This window comes from Mirounga leonina, unplaced genomic scaffold (genome assembly GCF_011800145.1).
Source record: "Mirounga leonina isolate KUSES-001 unplaced genomic scaffold, KU_Mleo_1.0 Mir_176, whole genome shotgun sequence".
In the NCBI taxonomy this organism is placed as follows: Eukaryota; Metazoa; Chordata; class Mammalia; order Carnivora; family Phocidae; genus Mirounga; species Mirounga leonina.
Window position 1 is genome coordinate 39,275,440 of NW_023270454.1, and position 16,505 is coordinate 39,291,944.

General features: G+C 45.0%; 1 protein-coding gene across 1 annotated transcript in view; it reads left to right on the forward strand.

The window, feature by feature from the left end:
• Positions 1-3,605: 3,605 nt before the first annotated feature.
• Positions 3,606-16,505, forward strand: part of ZNF827 (zinc finger protein 827) — a 167,463-nt gene continuing 154,563 nt past the window's right edge. Inside the window, exon 1 of the mRNA XM_035022959.1 lies at positions 3,606-3,730. Within this exon, the coding sequence (XP_034878850.1) occupies positions 3,688-3,730 (43 nt within the window). The 5' untranslated portion in view covers positions 3,606-3,687. The remainder of the gene's footprint in view (positions 3,731-16,505) is intronic.

The window sequence follows — 16,505 nt, forward strand, 5'->3', positions numbered from 1 at the left end:
ATTTTACTGCTCAATCAAGGAGACTTTTAAATGAATCTTCCTTTTTTCTCCCTCTAAGTGCATGCTGGTGGAGAACGACTACTAATACATTTTGGTGCCATTACCTTGATTCGAGCTGCTAAGGTGTCAGCATTTTATTCCCATTGCTTTTGCATCATCAGTAGAAATATGAACACAGATAAAAGGGCAAATAACATCTTAGTATTATTATGAAAATACTCAAGGACCCCTCTAGAGACCACACACCATTCTAGGGGAAGTGCTCCCTCTGTCTAACCTCTCCAGCAATACTTGGGCTAGGATAGAATGTACTCCTGCGAGAGCGACCATTTATGAAACATCTTCTTAACATGCATAATTCTGAGAAAATCGATTCTAATCTCACATTTGAGAGGTGATGTAGATGGGGGTGGAGAGAGTACTATAATTATTAAGATAAAATATTCTTTTTTTAAAAGATTTTATCTATCTATTTGTCAGAGAGAGAGCACAAGCAGGGGGAGTGGCAGAGGGAGAAGCAGGGAGCCTGATGCGGGGCTCGATCCCAGGACCCTGGGATCATGACCTGAGCCAAAGGCAGACACTTAACTGACTGAGCCACCCAGACGCCCCAATAAAATATTCTTTTAAAAGCTTGGACTATGGGGGTGAACCAAGTGGAATATTCCAATGTAATGACTGTGGTCAACAATAATCCAAGTTAAAGGTTCAGGGCTATGTGCATCCAAAAGGCAGGCATTCCCAGAATCATTTATTCATTTGATTTTGAAATCCATTGTAGCAACTTCCAGCTATTTATCATCCTCATATTGTAGATTGGCCTAACATTAAAATTAGTTTGTGTTCTCCGAACATGTAGCCATTGAGAGTGAGATGCCAGTGCCCTTGAAGAGTGGTTTGTAGCAGACAGATACCACGCTGAGATTTAAACAGAAATTGTTCTGTCCTTATTTCCATTTTCTATTGTTGTGTACTACTTCAAATAATTTTTGGAAAGTGGTAGAGGTATGAATAAATTCAATTAAAAATGCTTCTGGCTGTTGATAGAATACCTTTATAATTAAACGTTGACAGCGTTTGCCTGCATGCCTTTAAAAGGCCGCAGGAAATGTACTCTACTTTGAGGAAAGGCCTAAAGTGTGTCTTCGATTATAGTGTACTAGCATTGTAAAGAGTCATAGCAGTTCAGGAAAACAGTGGTGGTGAATCTAGGCAGAGTAATTGTCCTTCAAATCCCAGCCAAAAGTTCAGAGTTTGCAGTGGTAGAGTACTGTGACAGGTCTGTTTGCCCTGTGTTAGGTTTAAAGATCCTGCCTACTCAGGGCAATGAGTCTACTTGGAATGGATGGGCTCTGACTTATCATTCATATATTAATTTCAAGTCCAATGCTACTGACAATAGTCAAAGTCATGGTAAGCTGAGTTTGATTTGAGTTGGACAATCGTTCTATTTCAAATTATAACCCCGGGGAAACTTAGATAACCGGTTTACTTAAGCCAACACTCTGGGAAGAATTGGTTTGAGAAGGATGCTCCATTTTAAACTCGACTGCTCTGTTTTGGTTTTAGATTGAATTCAAGCAGGTGTTTCAAAACCTGCTTCAGATAGCATTACCTGTCACACTGAAGCTGGATCTTGCTGGGAGTTGGCAGAGAGGGTTTCATCCTGATATTTCATTATCAATGGAAAGCATTTTATGGGGAGATGTAACACTCTTTAAGCTTCTCTAACAAAAGTATGCAATATAAAGACTTATTGTTATTTTTAAGGGGGAAGTAGGGATTTATCCACCATGGCTGTTGTTAACACCACTCAAGTTGTAAGAATTAGCCTAGAACCTCCAAAAGGCATTAGCTATCTGTGTAAGCTTACAGAGTGTCATTTTAACATTCTGTATCTCCACCATGCCTCCACCTTCTTTGATGAAAAGCCTATTTCAAAATTGGTAAGAAAATATTTAACATAATAAGATGATGAGTCAGAGTTTTTAAAAAGCTAAAAACGGAAGATGTAGTTAAATAATTCACCTTTTTATTTTTTAGCTACATCTGACTCATGACATATAATGTATTCTGCTAAGTTCAAAGTTTCCTCTTACAAAAAGAGTTTTATGAAACAACTCTTCTTCAGACCATTTTTACTTCAATTATAGTAGCAGGTTTTGGAGTTTAAATCATTAACAACCTCTGAGTGAACTTTTATCCAAATGACTGCAAGTCACAAAGAGAACAGTCCTCTTTCACCAAGTACCTTTTGTGCTAGAGTGAGACCCATCCTTTTCTATTTTTCTCCTTTATGTCTCTCTTTGAAGACAGATGTGTGATTTGTAAAGTAATGAAAGTATGTATCAGTTGATGAAAACTGCTATATTTGGGTTTATAATGCAAACTAGAATTGCTTCAGGGTAGCTTCACATACCTGCACTACAGTAGCAAAAAAAAGTAAATTTCAGAAGTCAAGATCTCTCTGTGCACTGTAGGAGTATCATGTAGCAGTTAAATCAACCACCGGGGTGACCGAATCTCATTTTTTTCCCCCTTCGTCAAGGGGATGTAATTTTCATTTCGGCAGCGTGTTTCAGTTTTAACTCCACTGAACATTCCAAAACTGGGCACTTATTCCATCAACCTCGTTATCGATTTCACCATATGCTATCTTTTTATTTTTTTTTTAAATTATTTTTATTGGAACGTTTTTGGAAGAGTGTGTGGGAAACTGTAACCTCCACAAACTTAAGGTGATGGGGTGAGAGAGTAATTCTTGCAGTGAAAAAGCCTGAAGAATTTTATACAGAACAAAATGTAGTTTAATAAACAAAAGAAAGTTAAGAGAAAAATCTGTTTTCTTTAAAAAAAAAAAAAAAGAGCCAGAGTAATGGACTAATGGTTGTTTAAAGAGTGGGGAAAACTTTTTTCCCCCTACATTTGGCGAATAGCGGGATAAATTCGAAGAACTCCATCCCACCCCCGCACGCGCGCCCCCCATTCTTTCCAGACCGAGCGGTTGCAAATCCCAGGCTGAGTCCGCCCTGGGAGCCTTAGGGCACCTTCCTCTTTGCTCTGCGTGTGTGTGTGTGTGTGTGTGTGTGTGTGTGTCTAGCTCTCGCTCTTTCCCTCAGTCTGTGCCTCTGTGTGTGTGAGTGTGTGTGTGTGACAGAGAGAGAGAGAGAGCGCGAGAGGAGAGAGAGAGCGAGAAAGAGAGAGAGAGCGAGCGAGAGAGCGAGCTGTGAGCTGTACCGCCGCCGCCGCTGCCCTTTGATCCCGACATTAGTGTTAGGGGCTCGGAGACACAGAGCGCGGCCATAGACACCGCCGCACCGGCACTCATTTATTTATACCTCCCATCACACACGCGAGCATAGGACACACACACACTCACACCTATTAGATCCGTTTCCATTGAAGAATATTACGCTCGGGGACAAGCCAGGTGCACGACCAAAAATTAAAAAAAAAAAAAAAAAAGGAAAAAAAGAAGGGAAAGAAAAGAAGAGAACCCCTCATCTGGCTCCAGGAAACAAGCTTCAACCCATTGCACACACCGGAGAGAAGGGGTTTCCCCCTGCCCGCCCGCCCGCCCGCCCCCCAACTACCTCCCCGCTCCTGCCAGTGTCTGCCTCTCTGCCCCCACGGGGGTTTATTTGATCTCACATTAACCAAGGAGGAGAATGTGAGAAAAGGGGGAAAATGCCCAGGAGGAAGCAGGAGCAGCCCAAGCGCCTTCCCTCACGTAAGTCATCCCTTCTCCACCTCCTCTCGTGCCATTTTCTCGCCCTCCCTCTCCTCTTTCCCCTCCGCAGCCTCCTCCGTTGTTTTCTGCATTAGTTTAGGGTTACAGAGGTGAAACTGACAAAGACACAGCCCGGGTTACTCCTCGTTTAGGTCTATGCTGAGGCAGCCATGTTGGTGATGATCAGCCCCGTGCCCTTTCTATTCTCTCTCTCTTTTTCTTTCTTTCTCTCACCCCCCCCCCCTCTTTTTTTCCTTGAGATCGGGCTTTTTTCCCTTTTCCCTCCCCCTCCCCCTCCTCACTCCGGGTTGCTGGGGGGAGGGGGCAAGAGACGGGAGGAGGGGAGTAGTGTGGATGCCGGTTTTTTTTTTTTTTTTAATCGGGGAGTGGGGGGGAAGGAGGTGGGAGAGGTTGGAATCTTTAAAAAAAAAAATTCCTTGTGGATCCTAGTGCCTGAGGGTGCGGGGGTCGGGGCGTGCGGAGGGCTGGGGGCCGTGACATGGCGTTTGGGGGTGTCGGGGCGAGGGCGCGCGGCCGCCCGCCGGCTACAGGATCCAGGGAGAGGTCCGTCTCCGGCTAAAGGTTGCGCCGGGGTTGGTCGGCCCCGGGGCCGCCGGCGGCAGCGGCGGCGGCGGCGGCGGCGGCAGGAGCAGGAGGAGGTGGAGGAGGCGGCGGCGGAGGAGGGGAGTCGGGGGCGGGCGAGGCGGGAGCGGCTGGGGAGGGTGTGGGGGCACCGCACACAAACACAGCGGTACACACGCGCCGCCGGGCGGCTGCTCCCGCGGCGCCCGGGCGAGGGGGCGCGCCGGGGCGCGGGGGGCGCGGGGCGGCCGGGCGGGGGGCGAGGCCGGGCAGCGGCGGGCGGATGTGGGGTGCGGGAGCTGCGCCGAGGCGGAGGCAGGAGGCAGGGCGGCTCGCGGCGCGCGAGGTCCCTGCAGAGCCGAGGGGAGGGAGGAGCAGGGCTCCTGGCCGCAATAAAATGCGGGGTCAGTCGGAGCAGACGGAGCCAGGCGAGACTCGGGCTCTCAGACCCCCCTCCCCGGCGAGCCTGAGCAGAGTCCAGGACTAAAGTGCATCACAACCCTCCCCGGCTGCAGCCACACACACCAACTGGAGACACACACCCGCCGGCACGGCCCGGTCCCCTTCCCCTCCTCCACCCGCGCCCCCGTCCCTCTCCGCCCTCCCTCCGGCTTTTCTTTGCTAGACTCTTAACTTTTCCCCCACTCCCTCTCCAGCTCCCGCCCCCCCCACCCCAATCTTTCTCCGCTTTGAGTGTTCCGAGATGCTGCTAAAGCTAAAAGTGAAGGAGAAAGAAGCAACTAAAAATATCCCCCGGGGCCGCCCGGCTCCTTGAATGCAGGGAGGAGGGGGCAGGGGAGAAGGCGTGGGGCGGGGTGACGGGGAGGAGGGGACGCCGGAGGCGCCGGAGGGAGGGGTCGGGGGAGACTGAGGGTCAATTTCTCCTCTCCCCCCTCACTGCTCCCCTCTCCCGGCGGTTTGGCGCTGCTTGGAGCCTGATCCTGCAAAACCCGGGCTGGGGGCGGGAGCGGGAGCGGAGCCGGAGCGCCCGCCCGCCTGGGTGTCAGGCCGACGTGGTCGGTCACCTGAAGTTCACGGAGGGTGGGGGAAGGGTTAAGGTTATGGTGTCTCGGGCTCGGGTTGTGTGTGAGCTTGTGCGTTTCCGCTGCAGACAGGCAGCGCGATCGATCTCCCCCTCGCGAAATAACCGTGGCGGTGCCTGCCCGGGGGGACGGGCAGGGGGCGTGGGTTGCTCGGGCCGAGCGCCCCCGCGGCTCCGTGTTACCCGGGCCGCGGCCGAAGTGGCGAGCAAGGGCACTTGCAGGCAGCCCGCTCCGCAAACATTCCTCTTTCTTTCCCCTTCCCGGTACGCAGGAGTCGACGCACAGGGCTTGGGTTGTGCTTTTTTCCCCTTCCTTTAAAAAAAAAAAAAAAAAAAAAAAAATGCCCCTGTGCAGTCCTTTCTTCGCCTGCCCGCTAGAGGTTCTGAGGATAATATCACATATGTAATATATATGCACATAAAATCACTCGCAGGCGGCTGCGTGTGTAGGGAAATTTTGTGCGAGGAAAGAGAAGGCGGTGGAGTCGGGGAGGGCGAGTTGGGAGGCTCCGCGCTGCGATTCACAGAAAACTCGCAGCAGTTGGTGGAAGAGTGTGTGCGTGCACATGGCCGGCCGGCCAGTTCCCAGCTCTTTTCGGGGGCGTGTGGCGGGGGAGGGAGAGGAGGCAGGAATCCTGGGGGGGTCGGGGGAGGCTTGCCCTGCTCGGACAAAATGGGCTTCAGTGTTCTCTGCGAACTTGCCCTTAGATGGCAACTTTGGGAGCTGATGAGCTTGTGTGCGAAAACCAGGGCGGTGAGGTTATTTGGTCATTTTCCTTTCTTCTGTTCTCCCCCTGCTTAAAAAAAAAATGTTGGCGGGGTTAGAGGGAGGGTAGGAGAGGAGAAGGGATTTATCTGTTTTCGGCTCTGACGGAGATGGAGCGCCTTCCCTCCCGTTGTGTGTAGCGCATTCGGGCAGCTGCAGGCTGCCCTGCTGGTGACCTTGACCCTGACCTCGTGCGACTACCCTCTCAGTCTGAGAGGAAATTCAGGCTCCATTTTAGCTCGTATGCGTGGTGGGCCTCTCCTGCTTGCTGGTGCCTGGTGATTAAGTTATATTTTAAGAGTGGGCTCTCCCACCCTTTTCTCTAATTGAATACTGTTATCCACTCACTTAAAAAAAAAAAAAAAATCCAACTCCTTCCAGTCACATAAAGCCACTTTTACTGAAGTAAGAAGCAATTACCTTTTGGAAACACCGTAAATGTCCCTCCAGTTTTTTAAAGGGAAGCCTAATTTGCAGAGCTTTTCCACTTACCTTTGCATTGAATGGATTTTTGTGGATGTGTGCTGCCTGTTCTAAGCATGGTTTACACATGTTTTGTAAGCAATTTGCATTTGGACTAAGCAATTTCTGGGCAAATGGTGTGTTTTGCAATTCAGACACAGTAACCTAAGGCTTCCTAAGTGCTGAGTGAGTCTTAAAGAAACTTGCAGTCGTGGGGAGAGGTAACAAATATTGACTTTGGTAAAATTAGTGTAAATTAGTATTTAATGTAGAATATACTTGTAGTCTTAAATCTCAGTTTTAATGCTAAATTCTTTATTTGTTTATTTATATGTAGGGGAGGGGTTTTTTCTTAACCTGGAGAACCTTTTTGTATACAGTTAAAAAAAGTAACTCTGCGGATTATGGTTGCCCTAATAGGTCATCTCAGGGTTTTAAGAAGTTATATACAGCATTAGATTTTTAAACTCGACCCTAATAAACGAAAGGAGAGATGTGTATAATTTTTTTTGGCCGGGGGGGGGGGCGGCTAGAATTGGACGAGGAATGAGATGGGGAAACTTGCTTTTGAAACCAAAGAACCCTTCTGAGTAAACACAAAAGTGGCTAATAGCCACTATTGATCTAGAGAAACTGTGAGCACATTTAAAATTAGAAGTAGAATATAAATTAGATTACAAAAAAGAAACTTGTGAAAACTGAATCTATTGAAACTTCAGAGTGCTTTCTTCTTTCCCATAGGCACCCCCCCCCCCGCCCCGCCTCTGCACTCCCTCATAAACCATAGACTTTATGTGTGGAATCTATTTTTTCTGTTAGAAAATATAATACTAGCCAGGCACGTGTGGATGGACAAAGTCCTCCCACTCTACAACACAGACACCAGGGAACCTGGAAGTTCTAGCTTCGAGTAGATTAGTCCTGGAAATCCAGACGAGCACTTGGTATTATCTGATACCGAGTCTGGGGTGCGCCTCAGCCCCTGGCACGGAGTTTCAGCAATTCCCCAGGCTGGGCTTCGGCCTGCTAAGGTTTCCTAGCTCCTTCTGTTCCACAAGACACCCATGGGACTGTTCAGAACCGAATTAGCTTTGGGGATGGCGAGCCTTTAACCTGACACTACTAACTTAGGCGTTAGATTTCTGATTTAAAATTCTACCTAGTCATTTCCTCATGGGCCTCTGAAGTAAGAGAGAGAAAGAGAGAGAGAGAGAGAGTGTGTGTGTGTGTGTTATATGGGCCTCATACATATGCAGAAAAGAAAATGGCCTGTCCTTTAAAGCTGCGTGGTGATTCCACTGGCCACAAATCAAAAAGAAGTTTTGTACTAGTTTTTGGAGGACACCTCCAACAAAGGGTGTTAAACCTAAACTATTTTTTGAGAAGTGGCTTTAAAAATTATTACTCCAGATAAAGCCTTTACTTCTTGGCCTAGAGCAATATTATCATCTGGGAATTTAAATATGATTCTGCTGCTGTTGGTGGCTCTTTTCTAAAAGTTCTTTCTATCAACAAGGTCCAGTTCCATGTTCAAAAAAATGTCCTAGAGACCCTTTGAATTATACCATGTGCTTGTCTGTAGCAGAATCCCAAACTGCATAGCTTAAAAATGTTTGTCAGTCTAAGAAAGAGGAAGAGGGGGAAAATGATACTGGGTCTGTTTGCCAGGCCTGGGGCTCAGCACTTTATGAACATGGTTACATTTGGGATCACTAACTGAGGAGGGAAAGGGTCAGGAAGGGCTTTCCCCTGTGTTTGTTACATCTGTAAAGCCTTTTACCTTTGACGCCATCAGCACTTTTAAGATCTCCTCATTAGCTGCAACTTACCTATGAACATGTAGGAGTTCAGATCCTATTATATTTATCATTGGAAATCTGCCTGATGCCTATTCCCAGGGGGGAGCACAAAGGAAAAGTTAATAGAATAGTTGTTTTGCTATTCCCGTATTTTCATTGTTGACTCAGTTGTGGGTCAAGACCAGAACAGGTTATTGTGTTCTTCATTAACAAAACTTTAAAAACCTTCTCTTGCTTTCTAGTAAATGTGGGAAGCAAAATGACAGGAAAGCCACAGGAGCCCTTATATTTATATTTTTCCATGTCTTTATATATCTGTTGGAAGAGAAAGCGTCGAAGGTTTAACTCTTTCCCCTACTTACTCTTACTAATTTTTTCAGTGACAAGGCACTTCCTCCTGACTATGACAGGAACCACAGGGAAAAATCTTGAATCTGAAGCAATAAAATAATTCACTGTTCCTGTCAGGCAGAGCTAGATGATTCTGAAGTACCACGTAGCAAGCCAGGTTGATACTGGGCAATGAACGTTCATCTGTTCTCCCAAAAGAAATCCGTATATTCCTAATATAGTAAGTAGGGAACACTGAACTTTCCTGTTAAAATAAGGAAGAGAGTTCAAAATCACATTCCTTCTAATGCTTCAAAATGGTTTCTAATAAAAAAAATTGATTTTTAATTTATCTATGTGCTGCCATCTCGCTCTGGGGATGACACAGCTGGTGTGAGTTGACCAGTCTCTGGCACAAAGTGTTAATAAATCATGCTGGAGAAGTATAAATTGGACAGCTTTCGGCCCATATGAGGGCTGACTGTGCATTTGAGTTTTTAGAGCCTCTGAATGGCCTCAATTAGGAGAGGTCCAAGGGAGGTGTGGAAAATCTCTGTCTTGTGAGGCTTGTAAAATTAGATGGACAAAGGCCGTGGAGACACCCAAGGGACAGTGTTGTGTTGGTGGAGCAACCAGGCAGGCTTCTCTTAGGGTCGAAAGGTGGTTGAAAATACAAGGAGTCCTATTAATGTCAAGATGGTCCTGTAGGGAAGATTGGGTTTGAAATGTGTGCTGCCTGGCTGGGTTGGTAAGCCAGTTAGTGATCCCAGTCATTGGGGTTCCGTGTCTGGATGAATCAGTTTGACAAAAGAGAAAAACTCACCCAGGATCACTCACCCTGGTCACTTGCACGCCAAGTGGCGTCTTTGGATGCACCGGTGATAAGGTGTGACGGAAACGGGGGACCCCACAGTATCACTGTGTGAAGAAGTTCTGTTGGTTTCTGGGACCGCTCGGCAGTGCCGTCTTTGAGAGCCGAAGGGCTGCAGGCTTCCTTGTGTGAAGTTGCCTTGTCCCTACTCCATCCTTTTTTAAGTATCTGCTGGAGCATTAGGACAGGAGGACTGAAATGCAAACACAACAGGCTGGAACTGATCTCTCCATTCTGAGTGATGTATTAGTAATTTTCTATAATTTAATCAGACCGATCGCAGAACAAGATAATGATGGTATGACCTACAAAAGAGGACGTTTGGGGGCGTTAAAGGCTTTCTAGCATAAGGTTTTACAAGACCATGGGCTTTGTGGCGAAGGAATGGAGTCTGAGTTTTCTCTTGTTGCAAAGAAATCCAGACCAGGCCTCGTTATGGAGAAACATGTGGGTTTTTTTTTTTTCCATCAGACTTTATTACTACTGTATTTTGGCTTAGTTAAAGTACTGGAGAATCATATTTGAGAGATAGAGGTTATAAATGAAGACGCTGTGTCCGGTTTCTGATGTATTCTTTTCTGTTCCCTACTTTGCTAGGTGTAGCTCAGTAATTCATACCATCTAGGGCCAAGTGTACAAAATACTTTATGGTTCATGGTCGCTGAAATGTCTTCTGTCATATTTTATAAGAAGCTAATGTGCAAAGTACAGACCTTAGAAAGAGCTAAGAGTACTCGGGCCGAAGTTACTAGCTGCTTTCCCTCTTCTGTAGAGGAGCAAGTTTTGTATTTCTATCCTCTGTCTATAAATTACATTTTTTATGATATCAAAGAATAGTGTATGACTAGGTGCTGAAGCAGAGGCCTCTCAGATTACTCTTATCATTCCCTGAGGACCCACCTTTGGGATAGAATTGCTGTAGTAACAACGTAGTTTCATAAAGTAAAATCAGACTTTGGCTTGAGACTAATCTTTAGCTGCATGGGTGCATATTGCTCTTTATTTTATAAAAGTCAGCTTCACTGCCATGCACACACACACACACACACACACGGAGGCTGCACTGTAGCTAATTTTATAAAATGTACAGTGATACACGCCCACGGTCTGAGATCAGCATGTGGCCTTTAGCAACTCTGCTTTTGACCTAAGGTTATATTAAATGCAGCAGATTCTGTGTGCCTAAAAAGGATATTGTTTCCAGCCATCCATTCCCTTCTTATTAAAAAACAACCTCCACCACTGAAGTTCTGTCTCTAGAGTTCTTAAATGACTAAGGCTGAGGTGCTCATGGCTTCTGATGTTGAGAAAGTCCAAAGTCAGCCACGTTCTATCTATCAGCAAGAAATGCTGGGCCTTCTCTGAAACTTGAGCCTGAAAAAGCAGACCCTAAAATTATCTCTCTTTCTCTCTCTCTTGTAATTTCTGCATGGGTCAGACAAGTGGTTAGACCCCATTAGAAATGTGGTGTGGAGGAAAAAAGACAAGCAGGGAGAGAGAGGAGGGTCCCAGGCTGAGTTGTGCTGAGTGCTCTGAAGCAGTTGGCCTTCAGAGGGGACCGGAGAAGGCCAGAGGAAAATGATCGTTTACAAGATTGATCAGCAGCACTCTGCTTCTGAGCTTTGGAGACAGGCTGCTGTACTTGCAGAAGGTGATAGATTTTTCTAACGGTATATAGTGCTAGTGTCTTCATTTGTGATTTTAAAAAGCTTTTGTTGTTTGTAATGAGAGGGAGGAAAATATCATGTGATTTTGCCCTCTTTTCACTATGTCTACTGTATATGGTACGACTTAAGTGAAAACAGAGAACACACATGCTTTTTAAGTTCATAGTGGTTAAGTGCATGGACTCTGGCACCAGGCTGTTCACAACCCAGCTCTGGCACTCACTTGCTGTGTGACCTTGGGGAAATGACTGAACTTCCCTGTCTTTGCTTTCTTCATCTCTCAATGGTGATAACAGTTCCTCTACCATAGGGTTATTGTAAAGCTTGGCTGATAAATATCGGTATCGACATTGATAAATATCAATAATATATACACACATAAAACCATGCCTAATTAGTGCCTGCTGCATAGAAAGAGCTGAAGAAATATTAACTCTTACTATGTATATGAAATAAGTTTCCATTTGCTTAGATTGTGATTAGACTGCAGGCTTTTCTGACCCAGGGTGTTTTGGTAATTTCTGTGTTTAAACATTTTTTTCCCCATATCTCTCATTAAAACGATGAGTAATAATATGATACGGTAAAATTCTTTTATAAGGCTGTTAAAATAGGGCTTGACTAATACTTGTTTCATAGGCCAACAATATTACACTAGACTTTAACTATCGGAACATGTTCTGTGTTTGTGATTTGACCTGAATTATGTCTAAACTGTGTAATAATCATATGAATTATGACTGGGTTTTACTGTAAAGTGAGGACAATAAATCCATGCTCACAGACTTATAGGGAGATTGAAATGAGAGAATAGGTATTTAATAAATGTTTATTTATTCATTTATTCAACAGTCAGTCTGCTGATTAAAATTACCCAGGGGAAATTTATATTGGTTTTTCCATGTGTTGTTTAGGTAATAGTTTAAATTTTGCACCAAAGAAGGAAAGGCAGGGTCTGCTGTTTCTAATTGCAGAGAACCAGTCCAAGAGAACACATTAAATTAATTTTAAATGAAGGATTCAGGGGTGTGTGTTTGTGTGTATGTGTATGTGTGTTGTGTTGTCTGTATGTGAGATAGATCATATCAGAGGTTACAACCTAGTGGCCTACTGATGTGTTTTGCCCTACACAGTATGTTTAAAAACTTGAGACAGCATTTGGAAATGGGCGGTTTCACATAAAAATCCAAATTTCTAGCTTCTTTTGAAAACTTGGAAGAGCCAGCAGCACGGGGCCCACCTCCCCACATGGCAGCAATCTGCTGTCATCGGTAGCGGCTGTCTCCCTTCCCCAGGCATGTGCTCGTCAGTCTGCCACAGTTCCTACCACTCTGCTGCCACGTCCCCGTCTGCATATACACCTGCCCACCTCCCTCATGTATATTATGTCCTGGCCCCGGCGTGCATTTGGATTAGAAACCGTTCTACATTTTCCAACATTCTGTGAGCTTTAATTCATCGTTGAGGCTAAGGTATTGTAAACCTCATTCTGTGGCAGTATTAAGAAGCAGTAGAGGGTGGGGATTAAGATCCTGGTACCAGATGCATGAGACCCATCCTGGCTGCATCACATTTTAGCTGTGACCTTGGCAAGTGACTGCAGTTGTCTGCCTGTTTTCACATCCATACAATGGGGGAACATGTAGGCTCGTGTCTGGCACATACTTTGCACGGTAAATGCCGGCCACATTCATAGATGCGAGGTGTAAATTCATTTCAACTAAGGATCTCAGTAGGATTGCTCTAACTGCTATGTAATCAATCAGAGACAACTATCGCTGCCTATAAGTTTCTGATCACCGTTAGGCAGCGCAGTGATTCTCAACCCTGGCTGCACGTTAGAATCACCTGGGAGATTAAAAAAATGAAGACACCCCGCCTCCCCCAGCAATTTAAATTTGATAGCTCAGAATGGATCCTGAGCATGGACATTCTTAAAAAGCTCCCTGAATTATTTGAATGGATAGCCAGCGTTGAGGACCCCTGAACTTACCGGAACTCCCACTCTGGGCTGATGCCATTTCCTCCAAAAATAAAGACATGTCACGTTGAGCCTGGGCAGCTTATCGACGATAATTTGTTTGACTTTTAAAACCCTAGAAATAGCTCATTGACTCCCACTCCTCCAAGTTGAAACCAGAGAGGCTCAAGGAGGGACCTGCCCTAGGCAGGGGGCATGGACGCCAGTCTTTTCTCTAACCCTCTCCCTCCACGATCACCAGGGTTTCTCACTCGCTTTGTGACTTTGGGCAAGCCAGTGAACCTCTCTGTGCTTAATAGCACCATCCTGTAAAATGGGTAATAGTAGATTACCCACACCTTCTGTTTACTTTGTACTGTATTGTTCACAAAGCATTTTCACTGATCTCATCTGCCTGTAAGCAGGCAGGAAAGACTCCTTTTCCCACCACTTGGACGGAAGTAGAAACTGAGCCATGGAGAGGAAGAAACTACCTTGAGGTCACCAGTGTCAGCACTGTCAAGGGCTGGACCAGCTGCTGGTCTCCCGAGGCCCGCTGCGAAACCTTCATGGGGCCCCGCACGTGAAGGGCATGACTTCACCACCTGCCCCTTTCAGAGACCTTCCACTATAGGAGGAACCCTTAGGTGCTGATGGAGCATGTTGCTCTGTGATTCATGAGAACTTGTGCCACCAGTAATAAAGTTCTTTCCTCAAAGATGTATTTGACCTCAGACTAAGCTGAGGGTAAGAGAATTAGAGTCACATGCAGTGACACTTTCTGGGGTCTGAATTACGTGCTCCATATGGAGAACACTGCTTTCGTGTAATGGCCTAGAATTATAGTTGTCTTCTAATCTGGGCTTGTTTGGCCCTACTTGTTAACCCAACAGTCCTCTCCAGAGCATGAAACACAGCTGTATTTGGAAGGAAACAAAGTGTGGGACACCCTCTGCTTCAGGAAATGTTCCTGAAATGTGCTACATGATTTCTCCCTTCTAGGGGAAAGCAAACCTCAAATAATCACGTACTGGATTTTAATCTGACCTTAAGAAAGAGGGGAACCAAATTATAGTGAGCTGCTTTCTGACATCGCTAGGAAGAGAGTAATGTCACAATCTAGAAGTGGGGTTTGCGTTGGCTAGACCACTAGATCATATTTAGAGAGAAATGCTATGCACCAAAGGCTACTCGAATACTTGCTGAGAGGTGAGAAAATATATACAAAAAAAAAAAAAAAAAAGAAGAAGAAGTACAAGTATTTTAAATAGGACTTAGGTGTACTCCATGAGACTGGAACCTAGAAATCACAGATATGAATTCTGGTTATTCATTTATTTGTAAAAGTCTACATTGGCTCTTAATGGCAAACGTAGTACATGCTTCGTATAAATAATGAAAACTATGTAGAAATGTTTAAAGTAAAACGTGAAAGCCCCCTTCCCCAACTTCTATCCACAGAGATAACCACATTCATAGACAACAAGCAGAAAGATAACAAGCAGCATTGAAAATTCAGCCTTCATTCGAAAAATGGATGCATTTCAGCGGAGTTGGCTGAGTTAATGCAAGTGCTGAATTCAGAACAAGGGTGGCAACACTGGTCTTGTAAACTGATTAGATCACATCTGTACCTTGAATGCCAGATTGGGTGCCCTGATTTAAAGGGGGAAATTGATAAAACTACTCACCAGGAGGGAGGCAACTAGAATCTAGGCTCTTGAAATCATCATCAGAGGAATTAATTATTGCGACAATTGCGAGTTCTTAATTTGAAGCTAAGAGTGAAGAGAGATAACAGTCATGCCTGGTAACTACATTCAAATTATATATAAAGTTCTGTCAAGTGATAAAGGGAGTAAACTTACTCTGAATTGTCATTCCTCCTAAATTTGTAGTTTGTGTCTGATAACTGATACTTCATTGATTGATTGGTTGATTGATTCATTCATTCAGCAGTAACTGAGGGCTTCTGTACCAGGGAGTAAGGATCAGTGGAGTTACATAGAGCATGGTCCCTATTTGTGAGGGGCTCGAGCCAAGGGGGCAGAGAAAGAGATGGAAACAAATAATTAAAATTTGGCTTGAAAGATATTTTCATAGATTTATGAAATGCTGAGCAGAAAACAGGGACTAGGACCAAGAGGGTAGAAGTTATAGGGAAGTAACTGATTTTTTTTTTTTAAGATAAGGGGCTATTGAGTAAATACAACTGTGCCGAAAATGAAATAGAAGATCTTGTGTTTACAAAGAAGCTGGTTCAACCACCAGGCAGGGGTGATTTTCTAAGGACTTCAGGTAGAGGGGCGGGATGGAAGGAGCCATGTTGAACTTTGAAATCATTTAATATTATGAAAAAGAATCCTACAAAGCAAATGTTGCTTTGCTTGGTTTCTGTCACAAAGTCAGAGATCCGTTCCTACAACAGAGGAAAACCTCTCTCGATATACTGAACTGGAAAGCCTTTTCAGGGAATAAGGGTATATGTCAACATACATGGTGTTACATTAGCGTAGTGAGGACATGATCCCCTGAGAGTTGTAGTCCCTACTGGGTGCTCATTCATTAAGAAGAAGTTTTTAGCATTTACCTGGCTGGTAGAAATTGTAGAGAAGGCAGTCCCTGCTGACAGTTCTTTCAAATGTTGACACAAAACAATCACAGGGGATAAGCACAAATCAATATGCTAACAAGTGCACGACAATATAATATGAATTAGATGTGTAAATGTTCGAGGAAAGTCGGAGTGAGAGTGACGGGGAAAAGATTCCTGGAGAGAGGCGATACTTCAAATGTCCTCGAGGAAGGGATGGATTTAGATCTTGAGAATAGAGGAGAGAACATTGTAAGCAGAAGAAATGGCATTAGCCAAAAGAGGTTGAAATAAGCCAAAAGTATCTGGGAGACATTAAGAGAAGAAACGTAGCTGAATCAGAAGGGTTATATTGGTGGTAGAAGGACAGGAGGTAGGAAAAATGTAGTAGGAGCTAGTCCAGATGATAAGAGATTATGATTACTAAATTTTGTAGTTTGGATACAATACAAAATCAACTGTGAAATGTAGTTGTTTCTTTCAGTGTGATAACAAAGGAGATGGAGGATGGTGACCTGAAGGGGGCGGGGGAAGCTTTTTTAAGTGGGGAAGGCTGTTCAAAAACCAAAATGGATGAATGATACTGATGTTGCCTTGAAGGTGTCTCGAAAGACCTGCCAGTGATGGGCTTCTCTGGGGCCAGTGCTCAGTGCTGCAGACCCTCAGCCTGGGCTGCCCTGTGCCTCTTGCCCCTTCCTCACCT